Here is a 26,930-nt window from a genome sequence, read left to right as displayed (position 1 = left end):
AGAACCCGGCCGACGGTTTGCTCCAGGTGGGTTCTGGTGCACCCCTTTCAACTCTTTGGGCAGCTTCCCCCTGCTGGTCCTGCTGGCTGGGCCTGCCCTCCTGCCCCCCCCCAAGAGGGTTGTGCCTGGAGGATGAGCCGTGCTGGGCTTTGGCTGCTGAGGAGACACCACGAGGTTGGGGATGGCAGAGGGGGAGTTGGGGTTAGGGTGGAGGAGAGGTAGTTGGGGTTGGAGTTGAGGAGAGTTGTTTGGGTTTGGGGAGGGGTTGGGTGTGACAGAGACAACAGGGGTTGGGGTTGCAGAGAGGTTTCTGCCCGCTGAGCAGGGTAAATTCCCTGTGGATCTCTGCCACGTCTCTCTCCCTGCTGCAGTCACCAAACCTGAGGCAGTCAATCATAGCCCACACGGACATTTCCCAGCTGCCTCCTGGAGGTGTCCTGGTGTTGCCACAGTGAGTGCCTCCATTCCTGTTCCAGGGTTGTGTTCCCTCCTGGCTGGGCAGTGTCCCAGCCCCTCCTGGGCTGAGCTGCCCCTCCTGGGTCGGGTGCTGCTGCCAGGGCTGGTCTCCTCCTGAGGTGGGGTGGGAATAACTGTGCCCAGGGAATTATTCTGTGCAAAGCCCAAGGCCATTCTGGCTTCTTTGGGAAGTGCCTCCAGGGGGATTCCCTGGGAACAAGGCCTGTTTTGCCTTTCCACCTATGTGGGAAGTGCCCTGGAGACACAGTTGGGTGCCACGGTGAAGAAGTCCACCATCACCATCCCTTTCCTTGGAATGAGACTGAGAACCAAGAGGCCTCAGAGCCCAGGATATTCTCAGGTCCCAGAACTCAGGATGTTTCCATTCACTGTGTGTTTGTTTCTTTTGGGAAGCACCTCTGACCAGGGGGATCCCAGACTTGCCTAAGAGAAACCCTGCAGATGGAGGCTCCAGGGGAACGTACCACTCCTCCTGTTGTGCCTCCCTCTGAAAACTGGATGGCTGGGACCAGCTCCTTCCATGGACTGTGCTATGCCCATTCCAACTGGGATCTCCACATTCTTTCCAGCTTTGTGCAGGTGGATGGGAAGTCAAAGCCACATCCTGTGAGTGCTCCCCTGCAGGGTACCAGAACGAGTGCTGAGCACCAACTGACTCCAGGTATATCCCCTCCCTGAACCGACCTCCTCCATGCCCAAGGCAATCCCCTCTCCAGCCTGAAAAGTGTCCCAGCAGGTCACATTTTTCTACATGGGGCCCCAAGGCAGCAGTGGGGCAGCTCCAGTCCCTCAGGGAAGGGGGTGATGGCCAGGACAAGAGGGCTGCTGGCACATCCTTTGTGTCCAAAGCTTTCCAGAGATGCAGTTGAGAGGAGCTGCTTCTTTTCCTTCCCCAGGGAACGTTCCTGCCCAGCGCCTTCTTTCTCGCCCGCGTGTTTCTCCGAGCCGGATTCGGGATGTGGAGGTGGCAGGAAGGGAGAAGAGAAAGGCTGATTCTGGAGGGCAGAGAGGGAGGTGAGTCCTGGAGGATGGTTCTGGGGAACACTGAGTGCCACGTGCTCCTGGGTGGGTGTGAGGAGCTGCCACCCTCGGCCACTGTGCCTGGACTCAGCCAGAGCAGATCCCAGCATGGGCACAAGGACTTGGCTCTTCCCGTGGGGTGGCAGGAACGTGCAGGGATGTTGGGGAGGGCACAGCCCTGGGGAGGTTTTGTTCCTCAGACAAAGTGCTCCTGTGGTGTCTTTTCAGTTTGCTGCCTCCCATTTTTGGGAACCCTGGGCAGAAGAGTGGAGCTGTGGAGCAGGTGGAAGCACCCAGAGCTGGTGTCCTCACTCCCAGAAATCAGGTGAAATATGTCCCAGTACATGGGCCAGGTTTGGGATCCTGTCCTGTGTCCCAGCACAGATTAGGGATCATGTCCTGTGTCCTGGTACACGGCACAGGTGTGGGGTCATGTCCTGTGTCCCTGTGGGAAGGCTGCATCCACCCTGAGGAGAGGGAGGCTTGAAGGATCCCTTTGGATGGGTTCATTCCAGAATGCCTTTTGGCTCCTCTCCTGAGCCTTGGGAATGACTCCATTGGTCTGTGCTGCCCTTTCCAGGGTCTTTTCCCTGAACTTGGTCTTTACAGTGTTCAGGTTTCCACAGGGAGCAGAAGGTTCCTGCTGAGGGTTCTGGGAGAGAGAGGAGGAAACCAAAGTGTCCCTTGGGTCACAGGCTGTGGGATGGGATTTGGACAGTTGCCAAAATGTCTGAGCTGCCTCCCTTTTCCCCACACAACAGCTCCCACCCGTGGCAGAGCAGGGGAGTCCAGAGAAGAAAGCTGCCTCCCACCCTGGGCAGTTTGAGAGGATGAGGAAGAAGAGGGCAGCAGCTGTGGCAGGAGTGGCAGCTGCATTGTCCCCAGAGAGAGGGGAGACCATGAAAACCCCTTTCCCTCTTGGCAGGAGGCCAAAGCAAAAGTAAGAGGAGAAAAGGGAAAGGGAAAAGCCAGGGAGAGAGTTGAGCAGGTGGGAGGGAAAATGGAGTGGTGAAAGGGGTGGTGGGGCCAAAGGGAGTGTGGGCACAGGGGCAGGAGGGGGAAGGGACAGGGACAGGGGGACAGGGGCAGGGAAAGGGTTAGGGACAGGTTAGGGACAAGGGGCTGGGACAGGGGCTGGAACAGGGGCAGGAACAAGGTGAACAAGGATGGGGACTGGGAGGGGGACAGGGACAGCAGTGGTAAGGGGCATGGACAGGGACAGGGGTTGGGACAGGGACAGGAGCAGGAATGGGCAGGAACTGGTACAGGGACTGGGATGGGGACAGAGAGATGGACAGGGACAGGAGTAGGACAGGGACAGGAGCAGGGGCTGGGATAGGAGCAGGGGCAAGAGTGGGCAGAGACAGGGAGAGGGGCTGGGACAGGGACAGGAGCAGGAGCAGGGACAGGACAGGAATGAGCAGAGACAGGGACAGGAGAGGGCAGGGGCTGGGACAGGGACAGGAATGGGTAGGGACAGGGACAGGGACAGGGGCAATGGCAGGTGCAGGACAGGGGCTGGGCCAGGAGCAGGGGAAGGGACAGGGACAGACAGGGGCAGGGGCAGGAGCAGGGACAGGCTCAGGAGTGGGCAGGAGGCTGTACCAGACAGGGTCTCATCCAGGGAGCAAGAGGGACTCTGTCCCTGTCCTTGCAGGACACCACGAGCAAAGCAGGTCCTGGCAAACCTGGAGCCGTTCCGGGTGTCCCGGGAGCAGTGCATGAAGGCCCTGCAGATCAACAAGCTGCGGAAATGGTCCCAGGACAGTTCCTCTGGTGGGTATTCCCAGGCACAGGAGGTGTTATTTCCCCAAGGAGGACGTCCTGCCCTGCTGGATGGGTGCCAGGAGAGCAGGGGGTCCTGGGGCTGTGACCCTGAGCCAGAGCTGCCCTCCAGCCCCAGGGCCGTGGCCACAGGCACAGCCAGGCCAGGTGGGGACATGGATGGGTTCCTCTGGGGTTTGGCCTGACCAGGTCTTGGCACCTTGGCAGGGCAGGGGGATCTTGGACACCCTGGAACCCTCCAGGAAGGTCTCTGCCCTCCTCTCTGCACCTCCAGCTGAGCAGTTCATGATTCCCCCTTAGCTTGGTGAAGCAGAAGGAGCTCCAAGACCCCAGAGAAGAGCAGAAGTGGGCTCAGAGCAGCCCCATTGCACCAGGAAAAAAAGGAATAAAGGAATCCCTCACATCCCTCCCCTGGCTGTGTGAGTTGCTCCTGTGCACCAGGGAACAAGATGTTTGGTGACCCAGGTGTGACTGCTGGACGTGGATTGGCATGGAAGGGACCACAGTGGGTCTCTTGGTCCCACCTCCCTGCTCCATCCCAGAGTGCATGTCACAGGATTGTATCCAAAATGTTCTGGAATGTCCCCAGTGAGGAGACTCCACACTCCCTCTGGACAATCCACTCAGTGCTTGGCCACTGCACAGAAAAGAAGTTCTTCCTCAGATGGAACTTTCTGGGCATCAGTTCCAGCCTGTCCCTCTTTTTTGTGCCTTCTGCTGTTCCACCCCTGGCCCAGACTGATGAAATTCAGGGCAGAGGATGAGTTGTTGAGGATTTGTAAGTGGTGGCTCCTGGCCATGGCTGCACAGAAAGCAGAGAAATCAGAACAGGAGAGGAAACCTGCTGTTTTTGATAAAAAAGATCCTTCCAGGGGTCCAAATGTGATGGCTGAGGCATGAACTGGGCTGGTGGAGAGAAGCCAGGCCAGGCAGTCCCCAGGTGACACTGTCAGCTCAGGGGTTAGTTCAGCTCTACTGAAGTTTTTGGAACATGAGAATTCCCATTCTCCCCCTGGAAAGAAAACCTGTAACCTTTGGATTTAAAGTGCAGTTAGAGGCTGCCTAGGGCGCTCCATGGGCAGCAGGAGCTTTCTCTCATGCCACCTTTTTTGTCTGGGAGGAATCTTCGTCTGTGTTCGAGTCTGGGAGTCGGGAGTGGCGATTCCACCGCACGTCACCAAAAAAGGGAACTGCAGCTTTCTTTCCCGAGGAAGGAAAGCCTGTAGCTTTTGGGTTTTAGGTGCAGCTGGCAGGGCACTCCATGGGCAGCATCCTGGGTGCACAGTGGAAGCTGGAAGCTGGAACTGTAATGAGGTCTCCCCTCGGTCTCCACTTCCCCAGCCGAACACACCAAGCACCCTCTGTGTCATCGCACGGCTTCAAATCAAGACCCTTCCCCATCCTCATGTCCCTCCTTTGGACAGTCACCAACAGCTCATTGGCTTCCTTATGTTATGTCCCCCAAACTGCCCCAGTTTGGCAGGTGAGGCCACCTAAAAGCAGAGCAAAGTGAGACAATCCCATCCCCAGCCCAGCTGACCCGATGTGGACACTTCCCAATGGACACTTCCCACAGTGCTTCCTTATAGGGAGGCACTCCTGGTGGTGCAGGAAAAGATCTCCCAGTGGCACAGGCAGCTGTTCCTGTCTCCAGGGCCTCCTCTGGAGCCAATCCCGTAGGAGCAGATGAAGGAACAGCTGCACACTTGGCTTTCTTCTGGGCAAGAGAGAGAGAGAGACCCCATCCCTGCCAGAGCCTCTGGCAGAGCTGCCAGACTCCTGTCCCAGGAGATCCCTCTGTCTGCTCTCCCTTCTCCCTTTGCCAGGTGGCAGCACCACACAAGGTACATCCCTGGGGAGACACATGGCAAGGGAAAGGCTGGAACCCAGGAGCCTCCTGCAGGCTCCTAAGAAGACATTCCAGCCTGCAAGTGGCAAGCTGAGTTTGTCTTGGAGCCACCAGGTCACAACCCAGGCCATTGTGGTGAGGAATTCCCAGGAGCAGGTGCAACACAACCTGCTGTCCTCTCTCTGTTTGCCTTCTCTCCGAGGCTGGACTTGATCTGAAGGCCAGACTTGATAATCCTGGAGGTCTTTCCATCCTTAACAATTCCCAACTCTCCCTCAGGGCCTGTTTAATCTGTTCTTTATTTTCCCCCAACCCGTAGTCGGGCTCAGAAAGTGTCAGGATAAACCAGGCTGAGGAGAAGGAAATGGTTGTAGAGACTCCCCCTGGAATCTGTTCAGAGGAACTTTTTTGTTCAGCCTTCTGCTGTTCCACCCCTGGCCCAGACTGATGAAATTCAGGGCAGAGGATGAGTTGTTGAGGATTTGTAGGTGGTGGCTCCTGGCCATGGATGGCAGCACAGAAAGCAGAGAAATCAGAACAGGAGAGGAAACCTGCTGTGTTTGATAAAAAAGATCCTTTCAGGGGTCCAAATGTGATGGCTGAGGCATGAACTGGGCTGGTGGAGAGAAGCCAGGCCAGTCAGTCCCCAGGTGACACTGTCAGCTCAGGGGTTAGTTCAGCTCTACTGCAGTTTTTGGGTTATATTGAACCAGAGAATTCCCATTCTCTCCTCCAAGGCCACGCCTGGGAAATCCAGGCTGCTTTAGTTCCTGGGATTTGGTTCCAGGAAGAATGGTCATCAACATCTGGAGCCCTTGTGCCACCCCACACTGCTGAGGTTTGGGGAAGTTCTCAGTGGGTGACTCTTTCCCTCTCCTGCTCTGCCGGAACAAGGAACGTTTTTTTCCTGCTGTCCCCGTAAATTAAAAACCACCAAATGCCAGAAATCATTTACAGATGAAAGGACCTGAGCCTGACGTCAGACCTGAGCTGAATGAGGTAAGTTGTTTCCTCTGCATCCATGTGACATTGTGGTGTTTGTGAATAAGGATGAAACCCGTGGAGAAATGGATTTGATTCCTGGTGGCTTTTATGCCTGTTCACAAACCCCCTGCCTTTGGACACCTGGATTTTAAGAAGGTGCTGCCAGAAGCAGCACTAAAGCATGGCCAGGCACTGGCACAGCTGCCCAGGCCACTCGAGGGGGTGTCACCATCCCTGGAAGTGTTCAAAAAATCCTGTGGAGGTTGCACTTATGGACGTTATTTCAGCGATAAAAAACCTATTACCAGGTGCTGGGTTGAGGGACCCTCTGATCTCAGAAGGCTTTCCCAACATTATTCCATGATTCCATAATTGCACCTTTTTAGTACCTACAGAAGAGGGAACTGATTGGGTCAATTTTTTTTGTCTCTCCTTCGAAATTTATTTGCCCCTCCCAGCTCTGCAGCCAGAACTGTGGAGCCTGAGTTCCTGGGGGGGGGTTCATTGGATCAATCCCCACATTCATTTATGGCAGGTTGGAATATTTTGACTGTCCGTGGCCCAGAGATTGAGTGACTCATAAATCACAGGATCTGCTTGGGTGTGACTGAGCTGCTCTGCCAAAGAGCAGAAAACTGAGAGCCCTCTGGGGGTTTATGATATGTCCATAAAAAGCTTGGATTAATGGATTACCAAGCCAATGCTGGCTGAAGTCTTTATAAGCTTCGAGTGCTGGGCAGAGAGAGAAAGTCTGAGAGACAAAAAAAGAAAAAAAGAGGCAGAGAAAGACCAAACCTAGAGAAAATAAATTACATCCAGGTTAGGAGAGGCTCAGCTTTGCAGGTACCATGAGAGGCCTCCTTCCCTGGGCCATCCTGGCAGTCCTTGTGCTGGTGCACAGCTCCTGGGCAGTCTATGTGCAGGTGAGTTTTTTCTCTTTAGTTTATTGGTATTAAGAGCTCAACCAGGTTGCTGATATTATTTAAACTTGTGGCTGCAACAGGAATCTTGAAGTCAAGTAAAGAGACCTGGATTTTTGCTTTGCTCTGCCTTGAGATCCAAGTGCCCCTCCCTGTGCTCCACGTTTGCTTTCTGTAAAATTCTCCAGGTGTCACGAAAATTCTGTTTATTTACCTTCTCCAGGCACATCCCTGCTCTGAAATCCCTCAGGTGTTTTGTGTCCAGGGTTTTCCTTGGTAGATAATCCCAAGGTGCAAGAACTGGGGATGCCCCTGATTTTAAACCAAAGCCACAAAATGTCAGGGAATGATGCAAACCTCTAACAAGGTTTAATGTACACAAGGTGTGATGCAACAGAAATTGTCTTGTCTCACCTGGGTCTGGACAGGAGGGTCTTTTATAAACAGGTGTGTTTATGGGCTGGACCTACAACTTCCACCTGTAAGAAGAGGTGAAAAAAAATTTTCCCAAAGTACACAACACCTGATATTCCATGTGCACAGACTGATATTCCATGTGCACAGACTGGCATTCCATGTGCACAGACTGAATTCCACGTGCACAGACTGATATTCCACGTGACATGAACGCAGTTAGGAAGGTCCTGAAGTGCTCTGGTCTGTCCTTGGGACAGCTTTGGATCATCCAGAGAAACGGTTTGGGAGATGTGGGTTTGTCTTGTCGACAACTTCCTCAGAATTCCAAGAGAATTCATGTTTCTTAAACAATTATTGGCTCTGTGTGTGCAGCAGCTTTCCAGGGATAAGGTGCCCTGGACTATCCTCTCTTTGTCCTTTGGATGACAGACATATCCACAGGTTTCAGCTGTTCCTTTCCTCCAAATCATTCTTCAACAAATTAGGTTTTTGGGGAGCAGATATTTTACTACTTCATGGAAAAGAACACTTCAGTTTGGTTTTTTTTTTTTTTTTTTGGTCATTAAAACCAAACCCTAAATGGGAAGAGCTCTTTCTAGGTTAGGTAAAAGTGTAGGAAGTGGATTTTTAAGCTGGAATTTTTATCCCATGAACCATTAAATCCATATTTTCCCCAGCACACCAGCACTGTGCCCTGGGGGTGTTGCCCTCCTTTCACCTTCACCACCTGAGATCCCTGAGGTCTCACTCGTTCCTCACCTGCACAGAGTTGACTTCCACCCTTCTTGCCTGAAGTTCTTCCTCAGAACCTCCCTTTCCCTCCCCTTTAATAGCCCAGAAATGTTTCATTTCAAGAAATGTTTTTGCAAGGAGCTTCATTTGATGCCCAGCTTGGTTTCGAAGTCTGGGTGTCGCTGTCCTGGCACTTCCCATCACAGATCTGGAGGGAATGGGATGGAAATTGGAGGAATATGAGTTACCTCACTTTGGAGGGGAGATTCTGCTCAGATTTAGCTCTGTAATACATTGTTCTTATCTGAGCTGGTGGGGTTTTTTTCTATTTTTGTTGTTCCTTTGTTCACTTTTGTCCCCTTGACCTGCACATCTAAGGGTTTGTTCCTGATTCCTGGATTCTCTGAAATTGCCCCTGCTGAAATCCACCTTTTTATAGTTCCCTGTTTTATGTCTGATATCTGAGAGCAATGGCTGAATTTGGAACTGCTTTTATACAGGAAAAGTTGATTTCTCACAGGCAGTCAGGGCTGGTTTAGGTTGGAAAAGCCCTCTGAAATCATCATGTCCAATCATTAACCCAGCACTGCCAGGGCCACCACTAATCCATGTCCCCAAATGCCACATCCACTTGTTTTTTGATCACTTCCAGAGGTGGTGGCTCCACCACTGCCCTGGAACTATTACCTCACCATTCTTTATAGAATCATAAAATCACTAAGGTTGGAAAAGCCCTCTGAGATTATCGGATCCAGCTGATAAATTGACCAGAGTAAAAAAATAAGCTGAGTGCAAGAGCAAAGAGTTTGACTTTCTTCAGTAATTTAATATCTAAACTTTACATGGTTGTTTTTTTTTTTTTAAACTTTAACACTGAAATTCTCTGATTCTGTGAAAAAACCCCACCCCCAATCTATCAGAGTCAACTACTCCCCCCCATCTCACACTTTTCACCACTCAGCTCGTGAGATTATGAAACAAAAGACAAAATTCAGTCTTGTGCTGTATCAGAGTCACTTTTTTTCCTGTGAATGAGTTGCTTTTCCCAGAATGGTTTGGGTTCAAAGGGACATTAAAACTCCCCTTGGTCCATCCCCTGCCCACGGGCACCTCCCACATCCCCTTTGGGATATATTGGCTATTCAAGCAGGTTAAAACAGAGGATAAAGATAAAATTGAAAATGCTTATTTCTCTTCTAGGCCAGGCTCTACTAATCTGCAGACAAGCACCAACTTTGTGGACTTGGTTTAGCAGCTGCAAAACCTGCAGCTTACATTTCTGACCTCAAAAGGGGGAATTCACTGGGAACTGTGGGAATGGCATTTAACAGTGATTTAAAATAATGGAGTAATATTTCCCAGAATCCCACCTTGGCTTCCTGAAGAATTTCCAGTGAGCTTTGAGAAGTGTCACGTTCATGCTTCCAATAAGTTGAGTCCCATGAGTTGTGTGTAAGACAAATTTTAAATTGGCACAGGGTGGGGTTGTTGGGGTGTCCTGTGCAGGGCCAGGAGTTGGGCTGGATGGTCCTTGAAGGTCCCTTCCAACTCAGAAGCTTCTGTGATTCTGAACTGATGGAAATTTGCCACTTCCCCTGGGCTCTGGCACGGATTGCCCAGAGAAGCTGTGGCTGCCCCAGCCCTGGAAGTGTCCAAGGTCAGGTTGGACGGGGCTTGGAGGAACCTGGGCTGGTGGAAGGTGTCCCTGCCCATGGCAGGGCGTGAAAAGAGATGGGTTTTAAGGTCCTTTTCAACCCAAACCATTCCATGATTCCATGACATTGCCCAGTCATCTCTTTTCCAGCCTGTTTTGAGTCTCAGTCCTGGGGCTGAGCAGTTGTGCCTCTGTCCCCTGTGACTCCCAGCAAAGGCCTGAGCAGCAGTTGGGTCTCACAGCTGCTCTGCAAGGTCTGTGCCTTCAAGAGCTCATGATTTTGCCTTGAGCCAGCACAGGTTTTATCTAGTTTTCCATTCTTTTCCCTCTATAACAATTTTTAGGGAGAGCTGGAGGTCGAAACAGAAAAGATTTTCCCTGAGGACTGACCCTCCTTATGTCTTTTTTAAAATTTATTTTTTTTTTCTGATTCTTTCCACACAGGATGGAGACCTGAAATTCCCCCTGGAATCTGTGAGGAAGCTGAAGGAGCTCATGAATGAGAACAGGCCTGTCAGCCCTCGCTTGGCAGTGCCCGTGGCCAGCCATGCTGTGTGCCGTGACAAATCCCTCCCTGCAGAATTCCAACCCCTGTGCAAGAGGGAAGATGCCCACGAGATTTTCCAGAGGCTGAGTATGTCTCTCACATTGCAGAGTTGCCATTCTAAGCCTGCTTTTCCACCTTAGGCATTTAAATTGCCTGGAGGCAAAGGTGTGGAATGACTTGTCCTGTCGCTCCTGAAGGAGCTGAGGGGGTTTGTGCTGCCTTTGGGATGCTTTTTCTCCCACAAGGGTTGGGCTGCACAGGGTGTGAGGCCCCTAAAGAAGATTCCTGCTGTGCTGTGCCCCGGGCACACCATGAAAAAGTTGATCCAAGTAGAATCATGGAATCACTAAATGGTCTGGATTGGAAGGGACATAAAGCCCATCCAGTTCCACACCCTGCCACAGGCAGGGACTCCTTCCACCTGACCAGGTCTCTCCAAGCCCTGTCCAACCTGGCCTTGGACACTTCCAGGGATTCAGGGGCAGCCACAACTTCTCTGGGCAACCTGTGCCAGGGCCTGCCCACCCTCACCATATTCTTCCTTAATATTTTATCTAAATAGATCCTTTTTCAACTTAAAGCCACTCCTGCTACCCAAGGCTCCCCTGCCGTGCTCTGCTGCTGCACTGGTTGCTTTTTCATGGTGTTACACCCCATTTATCCCCTGTCCAATGCAGAGAACCCTTCAGGAAGCAATGCTGCCATGTTCTGCTCTCCCCATGTCCTCCTCCACCCTTTGCTTCCCGATGGATCCGTGCTCCATTTAGTTCCTTAAGCCAGACTTTAGCAAGAGCAGGAATATTAAAGCAGTGGAGCAGTGATGGGGAGGGGCTCTCCAAGTCCTTTGACACGTGGCTCTGCTCCCTTGGCCTCTGGTTTAACCCCCCTCTCCCCGTGCCAGGCCTGGCTGCCCAGGATGACCTGTGCGAGATCTGCGCCAACGCCGCCTGTGCCGGCTGCTTTTGAGGGAGGAACCCCCAAGAAGAGGTGTCCAGCTGGGAAGTTCGTTCATTCCTGTGGCCAGATCACGTCCTTTCACCGATCAATACCTCTCCCACCACAGCCCAAGCAATGCTGTGGTGACATCAGGTGCCACCAGCAGGGCAGTTCTGCCAACAAGGGGGCTGGGAGCTCACCCTGAGAGCCTCCAGAGCTGCTGGAGTTGGTTCACACTTCCATGAAAACGTCCTGGGTTTCGTTTCTCACTGCTTTACCTGGATTTGAACATCCCCAGTTGAAAATCAGTGGTCTTTTCAGGCTTTTTAGTAGCTGATATGTAATATCTGATATTTGATGTCTAATGCATAATATCTGATCCTTAGTATCTGCCTGGTGATTTGGCCTCCCCCTGCACACAGCACTGGGTTATTATCCCCTTTCCCAGCCCTTTCCCAGTGCCTTGGATCACTCTCCTTGTCTGCAGGTGACACCTCTCTGTTTGTAACAGAACTGCAGGAAACAACTGGATAAATCCCTGCTGTTTTGCAACCTCCTCACAGTCAGAAATCAGTCTGTTACTTGCACTAATTGCTGTGTGTTCAGGGATGTAGAGGAGCACAGGGACACTTCCCACCTGCTTGGATATCCATGTTCTTTAAGTTCCCTTCACCAGAAAGGAATTCAAACCTGCAGTGCTGGAATGACTTGGAAATGAAAGCACTGCCTTGTGGTTGTACTTGTTGGTGGCAAGACAGTGAAGGAAGGATCTGCCCATGTTTATAACCTGTATATGAAATAAAAGCTAGTAATAATTTGGATTTTTTGTTTTTCTTTATGTTTTTTTGCTGGGGTTTAGGGTGGGTTTTATGTGGGGACAGTCTTGCCTACTTCCTTTCTCTCATGTCCAGGTATTCACTGCAATAAAACTTATCTTGTTTAGATGTCCTGAATTTAAACTAATTTGTTGTCACAGAATCCCAGGATCACTGAGGTTGGAAAAGCCCTCCAAGGTCATGGAGTCCAACCTGTGCCCCATTCCCACTTGGGCACTGAGTGCCACGTCCAGTTGTTCCTGGGACACCTCCAGGGATGGGGACTCAACCATCTCCTGGGGCAGCCCCTTCCAGTGCCTGACCACCCTTTCCATGGAGAAATTCCTGCTGATGTCCAACCTGACCTTCCCCTGGCACAGCTTGAGGCCGTTCCCTCTCCTCCTGTCCCTGTTCCCTGGGAGAAGAGCTCGACCCCTCCCTGGCTCCCCCCTCCTGTCAGGGAATTGCAGAGCCAGAAGGTCCCCCCTGAGCCTCCTTTTCTCCAGGCTGAGCCCCCCCAGCTCCCTCATAGCAATGTAAGGTTGTATCTGAGATGCTAATTATTCCTTTTTAACTGTTGAATTATTGCCTCCATTTTTTCTATCTGGGACCCCTCAACTCAGCAACCAAGTTCCACCAAGAGTCTCAGTGCTCCAAAGCTGCACGTTGAGCCCAGAGAGTGGGTGCCTAAATCCAGAAATGCTCTTTAAAAAGTAACATTGGGTGCACAAATTCCCGTTCCACTGGACAGAAAAGCTGTGAATGTGGAGGATTCCTTGCATCCAGCGTGCTGAGCACTCCAGGACAAACCCCATCCAACAGCAAATTCCAAAGAGAAAGTCTCAAACTAAGGCTCTTCCTGATGCCTTGAAAATGGGGGCTTGCAGCAACCTGGGCTGCTTGAAGATTTCCCTGCTCGTGGCAGTGGGGTGGGACTGGATAATCTTCAAGGTCCCTTCAACCCAAACCACCCTGGGATTCTCTGATACGATTCCATAACTTCCCATTAATATTTAATCCCTAATGAGGACACAGACGTCACCCTGCTGTCGTTATCTCTCTCCTCAGGTGAGATCTGCAGACAATCAGCTCTTGGCTCTGGGCTCTTGTCAGAAAATGCTGTCTCCCATTTCTTGTTGCTGTAGATGAGGAATAAGCAAAACAGGTGAAGAGAGGCCAAAGGGCAGGGTGAGGCAAGAAATCATGCTGGGAGTGTTATGAGCAGATGCTGCAGAGGATCCAGAAGATATTTCCAGGCTCAGTCTGATGGTTTAGGAACTGATTCTTTTCACACTCACCTGTATCTTGACCTGACCAGACAGCACCTACGTGGATTTATCTGTGAGGTTTGTTTGTGTCAGGTTTTGTCTCTTCTGCAGGGTTTTTTGTTGAAAGGCTATGTAGGAAAGAACAGAGCAACTCCATCAGAGCCACCTGAAGCCAAATCAGAGGGAATATTGGTCAGTTTTTCTACGTCAAAATTGTCCTGTCTCAGGAAATCTTTTTGTACCTCCAAGTTCGGCTGCAAATGGGAGTGGAGTCTGTCCCTGGGAGTTGGATGAGGGAAGATGCCACTGGAACAAATTTTAGATATACTCAACTTTTGGGGATTGCCCCCATAAAAGAAAGTTTTTCTCAGAAGCTGCCATGGCCTTGGTTCTGAGTGTTCACCCCATGCCCAGGTGGGCAATTCTGTGATCAGATTTTAACCAAACTACAGGATTTTAAGTAGTGACCTGAGAGAGTTTCAGGCTGGTTTTGGAGTTTAGGACTTGCCCAGATCTGGTATTCTGCACATTGTGCTCCTTGTTAAAGGACTGACATTGTTTTAAAAGTGAAAAAATACAGGGAACACTGATGTATCATTTTCTGTGGTGCCGTTTTTGATTATTTGGGAAAATGTGCTCCAATTTATAGGGCACTTCTGGGAGCATAACAGTGCCCCCTTTAAGCAATATGAATTTCTCTCTGCACTTTGTTCACATGCAAATCCCTTATCTTCGACATCCTTTACAGGAGGATGATGGAGCAGCTGCAGGATGGAGATTGCACAGGTGGGAAGGGAAAAAAAGGATCTTCCTGCTCTCCTGCTGCTGGAACTGCCCACGTTCTTGATTACACCAGCGAGGGTGGAGGAAATGGAAAGGAGATTTAGGGCCAAGTTCAAGGAAAAGGATGTGGCATAAGGATTTCAAAGGCTTTTAGTGGCCATGGAGCTCTTTTGTAATAAAAGAGAAAGGAAATTTTCCAAGGCCATGCAGTGAAAACAGGAGGGGGAGTGGCCTTAAGCTGAAGGAGGGTGGATTTAGGTTGGATTTCAGGTAGGAATTCTTGGGTAGAAGCACTAAATAGAGGTAGAAGCAGAAGGGCAAGGCAGGTCCTCCTGGGGTGATCCTGGGCATGGAATGTGTTAGTGATTATTGTGCTACTTGTCCAGGAGAAGAGAGAGAAGTTGAGGTGACTTCACTGACACAGGGGGATGTTTGCAGAGAGGGAAAGCTCCTTGATAAAAAGAAGGATTTTTTGCCAAAATGCTGGGCAGGTAAATCCAGGGTTTGAGGTGCCCTTTCCTCCTAGGGTGTGTCGTTAGATAACAGGGAGATGGAGCATCTGCTGATTAAAGCATTGCCCAAATTATCTTTCTCAAACACAGACTTTACATCCACATCCTTAACCACACAGGAATTGTTCCTTAACTCCTTCACACCTTTCCCTGGCAGGTGCTAAATCCCAGTTCACTCTGGGGGTGTGCAGGGTGGGCTTTTCAGCTTTAGAATCTACCAATTCTTTTTTCTAAATCATCCCCCCCCTCTTTCCTTCTGATCCACAGGGAGGGAAGTGTGGTCTGGACTGTCCTGATAACCCCCAGGTTTGAACCTTGGCAAAAAAAAAACAACAACCCACTTTAGTAGTAGTAATAATAATAATAATAATAATAATAATAATAATGGCTCCTTTACTGCTAAATCCCAGCACTGGATTTTTTTTTTCCTTGATCACTGAGATGACAAATTCAATCAGTTCCCAAGTTCCAGAGACTTGGTTGCTCTTCCCTGAGTCCATCACTTTACTATCTCTGCCTCTGATTCCCCTCATCACTTTATTCCTGTGGAATTCCATCTTCAGGTGTTCAGTAAGTCCACATTTACCAGTGATGAGGGATTTTTTCTTTCCCCACTATTTTTATATGCTCAGACTTTTGTGCCTGTTTTTTTTCGCCTCAATTTTCCCTCGCCATTCTCCTCACTCTGATCAGCTTTTCCAAGTTTCTGTGTTGGCCTCCCAGTTTTGCCTGATATATCCTTTTATTCTACTTACTGGCTGCCAATTCTAGTCCCTCCTTCTGGCACCCACTTCCCAGACTCTTTCCTTTAGTTTTTGCAGTTTGGATTGGATTTTTTCTCCTTGGCTCTGCATTGTGGCTCTTTCCCCAATTTTCTTTATTCCTTCCCTTTCGATCCTGCTCTAAGACTCTCTTTGTACTTCTCTGATTTCCCTGCCCATTTCTTCCCCAGTTTTGCTGAAGCCCAAAATTCCCTGGGCTAATGAGACATTTTTCTTACTTTAAAATATGTCCCATCTCCTTATTTCACGTATTTTTGCTCTCTCCTCCAGGTGTAGTGAGAGTGTAGTTGCAGTGTTCTCAACCAACCAGCTTTTAAAAAATCCCAAACCCCATTTCTTCCCAATTCCCACCCACATCACCCTCCAGTCTCACTCCTCTATCCCTTCTATGCAGAAATTTTGTACCTCTCTGCTTCTATTCCCACAAACCTCTGTCTTCCTAACCCATCTGGCCATTACCATGTCCTGGTTTGCCCATGATCTGCCTGTATTTCATCATGTTTGTTACCCCTTGATTTCTTTGATTTTTATTTCACTTTTTTTCCTTTTTTTTCCACCCCTTTTTTTCTTTTCTTTTCTTTTTTTTTTTTTAATTATTTTTTGGGAGGAAATTTCAATGCTAAAAGCTTTTCCTGGTAAAAAAACCAGAGTGAATGCAGGCAAAGCTGATTGAAGGATCTCCAAGGATTGCTCAGCAAACACTGAGCACACAAAGGTGGGATTGTCCTTGGGGTAATATTTTAACTCCAAGAGTCAGAGAAAGTACCAACCATGATATGACTTGGTTTATGAGCAATAAAAAGTCTATAAAAGTCATGGTACAGCCAAGGACCATTTGCATTAAATATTTTGCCATGTCCTGATAAAAAAATCACAGGGTTTAAATAAACATGCTGTTAGATCTTTCCAGAAGCTTTTTTTTTTTTTTTTTTTTTTCCCAGGAAAAAAGACAAACCCAGTGTTCTCCTTTTCCTGGGATATTTGCACTGTCAGACACTGGAATCAGAATTAATGACAAAGATCTTTTTTTGGTGTTTTCAGCCCAGTCATGGTGAGATACTTTTTGATGACATCAATATGTTTTCTCTGTTTTATTCCAGTGAATCTCAATATTCCACTCAGCATTCTTCTGCTGTGGATGGTAAATACACCCCAGCTTTATGTCTTCCCACACCTGAGTGTCTCCATTTATTTGGGATTAAGTTGATTTAGCCCAGGCAGCTGATTTTCCTTGATGTCCAGCCCTTCTCCTGGTGATACCAGGAGGGGAAAAGATGGACAATCCAGTGCAGGGTGACCAAGGTGTTGATGGGTCTGTGGCAAAGAGATGAACCTCTTTAACCTGGGAAAGAGGAGAGCAAAAGGGTGAGTGGGACAATTATGCAGAAGGGTTAATTATGGAAGGACAGCCACTCACAGATGCCTTCAAGAAGCACAAGAACTTCTGTGCTGCTTCCAAGGGACTGTGTCTCTGTTTGCTCATGAGTTATACTGGCATTTCATAGCTCTGGGAGACTTTTTTGGGTGTTTTTTTTGAAGTTTGTCCCAGGTGTGGGGCAGATCTGGGGGTGAGAAGGAAGTATTTGCGATTACCACGAAGCTGCTGCCTGATCATTCCACTGAATTTCCTTTGTGTCATGAACCTCCCTGTGCTCCAGAGCTGTTCCCTGACTTTGATCACCTTGTTGACTCAAACTTTAGAGGCCTCTGGCAGACCTCGTGGTGGCTCTGGGTGGAGCTGGAAGGGACAGATGTGGCTGAGTGAGCACACAAAGCCACGGCAGATCAACCCTGGCTTGCAGCAATAACAAAGGGTGACAATTCCACCTATAAAACTGGTGATAAAGTTGTTTTTTGGGAAGGATGGAAGGTCTGGACTCCAACAAATCAACAGCAGAGACAACTCAGGACTGGAGTGATGGATTCACCCACAGAGCAACACAAGGGAAGATTGTTTTCCTCTTACATTCCAGGAAGAAGACATTGTACCACAGAACTGTCAACTGTGGAGATCTGCACCAGGTTGAAGATGTGACCAAAACTGGTTTGTAATTGCAAGTCAGAAAGAGTGTCAGAGGGTCACAGAGATGCTCCAAGGGCTGCAGCTCCTCTGCTCTGGGGCCAGGCTGGGAGAGCTTGGGGGGATTCACCTGGAGAAGGGAAACTCCAGGGAGACCTGAGAGCCCCTTGCAGGCCCTAAAGGGACTCCAGGAGAGCTGGAGAGGGACTTGAGAAAAGGGATGGGAGGACAGGACACAGGGAATATCTTCCTACTGCCAGAGAGCAGGGTTAGATGGGATATTGGGAAGGAAATGTTGGCTGTGAGGGTGGGCAGGCCCTGGCACAGGTTGGGCAGAGAAGCTGTGGCTGCCCCTGAATCCCTGGAAGTGTCCAAGGCCAGGTTGGACAGGGCTTGGAGCAGCCTGGGCTGGTGGAAGGTGTCCTTGGCCATAGCAGGGAGTGGGAATGAGATGGGCTTTAAGGTCCCTCCCAACCCAAACCTTTGTGGGGTTCTGTGAACATCCATCACCTTCCTCCTCTGTAAGACCATCCCACATCCAGCTCTGTTACACTAACTTCTTACAAAATCATATTTGGCAGAGTCAAGATACAAAAGAGGTGATGCTTTTTCCTCAAAAAAATGATGAATAACTCCGAGATGGCCTTTTTAGGGAGCACCTGAAAAGAAAAGCAGGAACCACCTGGGGAAATGTGGGAGAAGCTGCTGGGAGCTACAGACTGTCACTGTGGACAAGGGAGCCTCTCTTACCTTAAGGGCTTGTATCCATCTGCAGCAGGAGCTACTGGGAGTTTCATCACAGTATTATCTGGAAGTCAAGGTCATAATTATAAAGCTCTCCAGCAAACGTCACAGTGGGTTTAGTCTCACGTGGCTCCTGCAGTTACAGATTCACAGGCTGGTCCCAATCAAAGAGAAAATTCCTCAGCAAGGTAAGGCAATGTCTGAAACGTTTCTTGAGCAAAAGCAGGTCTGTTATGACTAAATAAAACAAAAAGGGACTGGGCTGGTTTGGGCTGGGAGAGATCTTAAAGCTCATCTTGTCCCCATGGGCAGGGACACCTTCCACCAGCCCAGGATGCTCTAAGCCCTGTCCAACCTGGCCTTGGACACTTCCAGGGCAGCCCCAGCTTCTCTGGGCAATGAGACAACTCTCAGATGCACAGTGGAAGGTTGGGAAAGCCTCATTGTCCTGCCAGAGCAAGGATACCGTTCTCTGGCTCCTCCCAGGACCCCCCAGGGCAGTGTCACAGCCCCAAGGCTGCCAGGACTCAAGGAATGTTTGGCCAACGCTCTCAGGGAGAGGATGGAACTGTTTGGGTCTCTGTGCAGGGCCAGGAGTTGGACTGGATGATCCTTGTGGGTCCCTGCCAGCTCAGGGAGATTCGATGCCTCTTTATTCCAGGTGTAAAATCCATCACCACAAGTCAAATGGGAAAAGTTGAGGTTTCCCCCCAACCTCTTTTTCCTCTCTCCCTGCACAGGGATGTGGGACACATTATTGGATGCATGGGAAGACCATTCCAGGATCCCATCAGACTTACTATAGAATGTTTAGGGGAGTACCCAAAGGTGGGGAAAGGGAGGGATTGGGTGAGAGGAACAAACACAGGGGGAAAAAAAAAGAAAGAAGGATAAAGGGACAAGCTGTGTAAACAGCTTACTGACAGTGTGATCCTGATCAGGACTTGTCTTCTCTTTCAAATCCAGAAACAAAAACAGAGACTGCAAACAGAACAGGAACCCTCTCTCCGAGGGTTTATGGCAGGAACACTGTTTGTTCCTTGTAAAACAAGGGGAACTGCAGATCCTGGTTCCTCAGGCTGCCTCACTGGGAGGTCAGACCAACACAGGCTCAGGTACAAACCACTTCTCTGTGGTGCAGATTTCTGGGAGGATGAGGGTGTCCAGTCAGGTGTTGTGCAGTTATTGGAGCCTTTCTAGAGCCTCCTCTCCCACCAATCTTTCATCTCCTTAAAAAACCAAAACCAAAAAATCCATTCTGGTGACGCTCTGGCAGTGAGGGCTGAGGAATATTAACATTTACTGCCTGATAAAGCTCTGCACAGAACTCTGACCTCACCTCTCAAACCAGGCTGTGATCCAGAAGCTGTGCCAGCTGCCCTGTGGTGGGGCACGTGGTCAGCACCCCGTGGAGACCACCCCGTCCTGTGGGGTCCTCTGAGAGTGCTGGGCTAGAAGGGATGTCCCACACCTGGATCTCAAGTGACTCTCCAGGACATGAGACATGAGCCAGAGAAGGATTGCCAGTGTTCACCCTACCAGTGAGTTACAGGTCTATTGATCCAGATTTATGGTGATCTACAGATCTATTGATCCCCATAGATTTATACTGAATGGCAGATTTATTGATCCAGGTTTATGGTGATCTACAGGTGTATCTATTGGTAGATCTGTGGGAGTCTATTGATCCACACAGATTTATGTGGAACTACAGATTTACGTTTTCCTTCCAAAGCAGAAGTGATTCTTTCTGAGTCATTCCCTTTCTGACTTGTTCTTAAGGTCCTGCAAATCAGGGAAATTCAACAACTTCCTCAGAAATGTCAAAAGCTTCCCTGTGTCTCTTATCTAAACCTTTTCTCTTTGAATCAACCCTTTGCTGTATTTCACAGAATCCCAGAATCATGGAATGGGTTATGTTGGAAGGACCTTAAAGCCCATCCTGTCCAATCCCCTACCATGAGCAGGGACACCTTCCACTATCCCAGGATGCTCCAAGCCCTGTCCAACCTGGCCTTGGACACTTCCAGGGCTGGGGCAGCCACAGCTTCTCTGGGCACCCTGTGCCAGGGTCTGCCCACCCTCCCAGGAAAGTATTCCTTCCCAATATCCCATCTAACCCTGTCCTCTGGCAGTGAGGAACCATTCCCTGTGTCCTGTCCCTCCAGACCCTTGTCCAGAGTCCCTCCCCAGCTCTCTTGGAGCCCCTTTAGCCCAAACTTCTCTTCCCCAGGCTAAACCTTAGGAAAAACCAACAGCCCACAATTCCCAGTTCTCCACATGGAAATGGAGATCAGAACAACCTCGTCCTCTTTTATTAACTCTCTACAAACCCAACCCAAATCCAATATTTTCATCCTCACCCTAATCTTCTCTATTTCCTGTTTATATTTTTTTAAAGAAAAGGGCAGAACTGAACATTCAAATTCCCGGTCTGCAACTTCGAGTTCATTGAATTTAAAATCCACCTAGAGGGTGTTTGCTCCTCTCCCCCAGGAGATGGCAGAAGAGCCTCGACGATGCCGAGGACCCCTTTTTTGCTGAGCGACTGATGTTTCAGCACCGGGAAAAACCCGGGAGCTTTTGAGCCGCGATCCAAAATGGGCCGAACCTTCAAGATTTACAGCCCAGGCTTTTTCCTGCTGGCTGTAAATTCACGTGGGAGCAGAGGAGGATGGAAAGGGCTGCCAGGAGGATCGTGGGCCGGGACGGACAGGATGACAGTGCCAGGATTGGGGTGAAGGCTCAAACCGAGGGATTGAATTCCTTGAAATGACGTCACAATAACCATGTTTTACAATCTGTGGGTGGGAGACGGTGGAAAGTGCAAAGTGATGAGGAGGTACCTTGAGGGTACCTTCAGTGCAGGGATCCAGGGAAAACAACCAGTGGAGGGATCCAGGGAAAACAACCTCCTCCAGTCCTGCTATCCCAGGGAAAGCAACCTCCTATCATTCCAATATCCAGGGAAAACAACCTGTCTGCAGGTACAGGAATGCCAGGAAAACAACCCCCTGCCAGTGCAGGGATCTGGGATCCAGCTGCTCTTCAAGAGCTAAAAATCCTGGGAAATTTATACTTCTCATCTCCAGAAACCAGGAGAGTTACTTTGATATGATCAAGTTAATTTGTGTTTTGGGATTCGGGATGTACCATATGCCCCACTGGTTTTGGTTATTCACTGATTATTCATTGGATATCGACAGAATTATCATTTTCATCAGGCAAATTTCATATAAAAGAAAGGTTGAAACAAAGTGCAAAGGTTGATCAGCAGGATTGGGAGCCTGTTCTTGTTTTATACATGAGATGTGTGCAATTCCAGGTCATGGATGAGGGGCTGTGGACAGATCAGCAGGAAGACTTGGATGTGAAAACTCCTACACTGGCCAGGGCAGCAGAAAAGAAAATGAAATCTGATGTCTGGCAACTGCAAATTGGGTAAGAAAAAATAATTTCAGCTCCCCAGTAAATAGCAGTGAGGAGCTCCAGGCTCTCTTTGCAGGCAGAAAAGTGAAAGCAGAATTATTTGTCCTACCTGTCCCACAAATGTGGAAAATTATTTTTTTAAATCTCTGTTTAATCTTCAGTGGGACTACTTAAATTAAATGGTGTTGGAAACAACACCATTTTGTTGTCGCTCTGCCTTTGGGAAAATGAAATTTTTAACTCCACTGTGGATTTTTCATTATTTCACATCGAGATCTTGCAAAACCCGCGCTCTTAAGGGATTTAGTGCCTGCTTTTCAGCAGACCTTTTCCAAAAGCATCCTGGCACCTGCTGGAAGGAAAATAAAGGAACAGAAAGCTTTTTTTTTTTGCAGTTTGTGGTCACTTTTGGCATCAAGGAAGGGGATATAAAGAAAACATTTCCAAGCCTGCCCTGCAAGAGCAGTGAAATAACGACCCACCAAACCCCAACAGATTGCAGGGCCTGTCACTTGATATCCTGGGTGCAGATGGAATTGTGCAATGAAAAGGTTGCCTCAAATATATATTTATATATAAATATAAATAAATATATATTTTTATATATAATATATTATATATAATATATATAATGTATAATATATATAATATATTATATTATACACAATATATAATATATATTTATATATAAATATATAAAATATATATTACATTTATATACAAATATTTATAATATAAATATTTATATATTTTATATATATATATATATATATAAAAATATATATTATATATTTATATATAAATATATATTTAAGCAGAGTTTAGACTGAAGGGACAGACCAGTTTGGGAGGCTTAAAAACCTCCACAGGAGTGTTGCTGTGTGTGTGGTAAATTCAAGAAATTCCAAGGGAATGCTACACACCCAAATAATCCACCCATAGTTAGGGAGGAAAAGGCTTCAAGCTCTTCAGATTTCCCTAATTTGCACCAAAAGCTTTGAGAAGTGTTTTTGTGGCTCTGCTGCCAACTTGTGCTATCTTTAAAAACAAACCCACATGTTCTGCAATATTTTGTGCCTAAAAAAAGTCACTGAGCCGTGGAAAAAAAGCCCGATCTGGCTCCGTGGATTCCGTACTTCCCACTCATCCATGTTTGAATGCCTTTGAAGTGTAACCTTAACTGGATAATTTGAGTTTATTGTGCTTGTTTTGAGAAAATTATCTCATCACGGAGCAATCACAACATCCTTGTGAGGCTGATTGGAGGAAGGCACGCCGGGAGAGGAGTCGGGAATTGTTCCCTGTCAAACCAGGGTGCTGCACCAAGTGTGATTCCAGGGGAATCTGTGCCAACCAGCACTGTCCAAGATTTCCATGGGACACCTTGGATTGGACAGATTTTGCTCACACTTGCAGATAAAACCAGGCTGTGAGGGGTGAGCTGAGCAGGGAGATGTTTGAGAGGAAGAGGGGCCCGTTCTGGCATCCTGGAGAGGCAGAATAAGCACGGGCAGCAGGACTACTGGGCATGGGGCACTTCTGCAAATGTCTGGGGATTATTATGGATTAAAAATGGGATGCAGATCATGAGATAAAAAATAAAAAAGCTGGCTGGGACACTTCTCACCAGCCTGGGTTGCTCCTTTGATCCAACCTGGCCTCGGACACTTCCAGGGATGAAGCAGTCCCAGCTTTTCTGGGCAATCTGTGCCAGGGTCTCCCCACCTTCACAGGGAGGAATTTCTTCCCAGTATCCCATCTCCATAGACTTCCTGGGAATTAACTGCATGAATATTTGGAGAATGTACCCAACTAACTAAAAACAAAACCAAGAATCGGGATGAACTTCCAGACCTTCCTTCATAGCAGAAAAAAACCCACCTTGTACTCTGGGGATCATTTCTTGTGCCCTCAAGATCATCAGGATGAACTTCCAGACCTTTCTTCACAGCAGAAAAAAACCCACCTTGTATATTCTGGTGACCTTTTTTTTCCCCCTCAAAATTATAACTAATATTGATAATATTTTTCCCACAAACCTGTAGTGACAGGAGGAAGATCCCCATCTCTGTGTCCTTTGCTGGATCCTGTGGCACAGGAGGAGCTCAGGGCTTTTCCTGGGATTGTAAAATCCCTGACCTGCAGCAGTGCTGGGATTAAAGGGGTCGGTGTTCCCAGTCCAGCTCCACACAGCGATATTTGTGTCACCTCCTGTCACCCTGTGGGGAAGCTGCTGCTGCTCTGCCAATTCCCAGAGAAATCTGGGATATTCTGATGTGGGTATAATCCTCAGAGGATGAGAGGCTTCTGGTGACATCCCCCTCCCACAGATCCTAATCCCTGGAGCTGAAATTCCTTGACACGGTGTGTGAGGGTGAATAAGTCGTGAAGTTCCCTCCACAGAGCCCGGTCACAGATCACAGCAACTCCCCAAAATTAATAGAAAAAAGAGAATTTCCGTGTTTTCAAGCTGCAGTTTGCATGATCCAGCTGCAATTGGATGTGGCTTTGGGAGATATTTCTCCTAGAACCCAACTGGCAGCGATGCCTGGATCAACCGCTACGAAAAATGTTGTGAAGTTTAAGGAAATTTAAAATAATAGTTGATAATAAAAATGTTTAGAACAAGCTTTAATTTAAATTTATCCCCATTTTAATTTATTCTTATTATTTATATATTATAAATCATTATTTTGTTTTTATTAAGGTCCATATCCCATGGCAGAGGGTGTGTATCCCATGCCATGGGATCTCCAGGGGGCTGCAGGCAGGACTGAGTTCCATTTCCTTGCCAGTTCGGGCATGAACACAGCAGGGATTAAGCCTGCAGATAATTCTGCTTTTCTTAACCTGCAGTCTAGGCATTATTTTCCATAGGTGAGTTTTTAAGGATTTCTGGAAGAGTGATTGTGAGAGTGGGATTGAAATCATGAGTGGAAAATTGTGGGAATTCCAAGCATAACCTGTTGTTTCCTTATCTCTGTGGTGAATGGTGTAAACAACAGCAAGGAGATGTTTTCATCAGCTTCATCCAAACCACCCCAAACAACTGATTAGGCGGAATCTTTGTCTTCAAGAGACTGTATTTGCATATATTTACATGAATTTACAGGTTTTTATATGCATTTACATCTGCAAGCGAAATATTAAAAAATATATTTACTGCAGTATCTCACAGTGCAGGGAAAAAAAAAAGGGGGTTGTTCTCAGCTTTCAAATACAAAAAAAGGATCAGTGATTCATCAGAAAATGCTTCCCAGTTGTTCAAATAAGGAAAAACATTAGCAAAATACAGCCTAAATAAAAGAAGAAAACTACGTCTTTCTGCAGTGCAATTGAAATTTCCCATTTTAGAAGGTTTGGCTTCATTGCCTCAGTACCTGCTCTTTTGTGATATTAAAAACTCTGCATCACTCTGATATGAAAAAGCACAGATGGCACAAGAATTTCTGCTGTAATATATCAGTAAGAAAGGCAGCCCTGTAAACCATTTCTGGGGTGTTGGTTTTTTTTTTTCATGTGTAAAACATAAAAACATAAAAATTAAGCCTTGGTAGAGGGATAATGAAAGGACTCCTCGGGGTAGATTTGGCTCCTGCAATTTGTTTGGGGTTTCCACCACCCAAATGGTGTCTCTGAGGACCAGAGTTATGGCTGTTCCATCCCTGGAAGTGTCCAAGGCCAGATTGGAGAGGGATTGGAGCAACCTGGTGTGGTGGAAGGTGTCCCTGCACCTCCAGAGCAGATGAAAAAGTGAATTTGTTAAGGGTTGTCTGGTTAAAAGAAACGAAAAACCCTGGGGTTTGGGAATAAAAGGGGCTTGGGAATCCCTTCCTGGGTGTTGAACTGTTATAAATCTTCAGAAATACGGGGGTCAAAATTGCAAAGCAAAGATCAGGATGAAAGAAAACTTCCAGAGGACGCTGTTGGAGCTGCTGTGACCACGGGCACAGCTCCCAAAGCAAGATGCCCAGAAGTGGGATGATAAACCCCCAGTAGTGTTGGGTTTATTCATGGTGACAGAAATCTGAGCTGTAGGAATGACTTTACCACTATTTTGGGCCCAGGGAGTGATAACAAAACCTCTTTGGTGCTGGAGAATCCTGCATCTTTCCTGCTCATTTTCAATGGAGTAGTTTTAGGGCAATTTTGCCAGAAATGTCAAAATTTATCCTGTATAATAGGAAAAAAATAGAATCATATCATAGAATCCCAGACTGGTTTAGGTTGGAAGGGACCTTAAAGCTCATCTTGTTCCATGGGCAGGGACACCTCCCCCTACCCCAGGTTGCTCCAAGCCCCATCCAACCTGGCCTTGGACACTTCCAGGGATGGGGCAGCCACAGCTTCTCTGGGAAAATAGTGAAGAGGTTGTAAAATTGCCTTAGATACAATCAAGACAAATTGTTTATTATTAAACTCTCCTGTATAAAATTAATCTCATAAAACTGATGCTTCTGCCAAGAGCCTGGGGCGGTTCCTTTCCCGTGGAATTCCTGTGGCATTTCACCACATCCCAGGAATTCCAAAGAGAAAAGGCTTGGACAGCAGGTACCTGACAAAGTCCAAACCTCTCTGTGTGGGGAGAAACAGCTTTTCCTGGCAGAGTTAGGACAAAGCTCTTCCTTCTGCTGCTCTGGTGACCTTCATTCCTAGAGCAAAGATGAGGGAAAAGTGAGATCTCCCAGCACTGCCTCCAACATGGAGCTGGATCTCCAGCCAGGAAAGCTGGAAAGACTCCAACCACTCACACCAGATGTGGCTGCCTATTTTTTCCTTTGATGTAAAGAGGCTGAACTTGACTTGCAGCAGGGGAAACACATGGGCAGTGTTTGTTCTGATTCCAGGGAGGTTTTTAGGAGAGTGTCTTGGGCATTGCTAGAAGTGGGCATTGACTAGTAATTTTCCTAAAATCCACCTTGAACCTCCCAAGGTGCAATTTGTGGCTATTGCCTGTTGTTGGACTGTCTGATACCACTTCTCTGTCCTCTTTGTAATTGTCCTCCAAGGAGATGTAGTTGCTGGTAGGTCGATCCTTCAGCCCTCTCTTCATCTGCCAAAGCCAGCTCAGATGCCACCACATCTGGTTATAGTCACAGAATCACAGAACAGAATGTGCTGAACTGGAAGGGACCCACAAGGATCATCCAGTCCAACTCTTGGCCCTGCACAGGCCCAGCCCCAAGAGTCCCACCCTGTGCCCCAGAGGATCATCCAAACCCTCCTGGAGCTCTGGCAGCCTTGGGGCTGTGCCCA

General features: G+C 48.2%; 1 protein-coding gene across 1 annotated transcript; it reads left to right on the top strand.

Annotated features, from left to right (window-relative positions):
* Window positions 1-6,816: 6,816 nt before the first annotated feature.
* Window positions 6,817-12,142, top strand: LOC126643661 (guanylin-like). The gene is made up of 3 exons (XM_050322179.1): window positions 6,817-7,038; window positions 10,283-10,472; window positions 11,287-12,142. The coding sequence occupies exons 1-3, from the start codon at window positions 6,964-6,966 to the stop codon at window positions 11,349-11,351; spliced, it is 330 nt and encodes a 109-aa protein (XP_050178136.1). The 5' UTR covers window positions 6,817-6,963; the 3' UTR covers window positions 11,352-12,142.
* Window positions 12,143-26,930: the final 14,788 nt, after the last annotated feature.

The sequence above is a fragment of the Myiozetetes cayanensis genome, unplaced genomic scaffold (genome assembly GCF_022539395.1).
Source record: "Myiozetetes cayanensis isolate MyiCay16 unplaced genomic scaffold, myiCay2020 scf28, whole genome shotgun sequence".
Lineage (NCBI taxonomy): Eukaryota > Metazoa > Chordata > Aves > Passeriformes > Tyrannidae > Myiozetetes > Myiozetetes cayanensis.
This window is presented reverse-complemented; position numbering and strand designations above follow the sequence as displayed.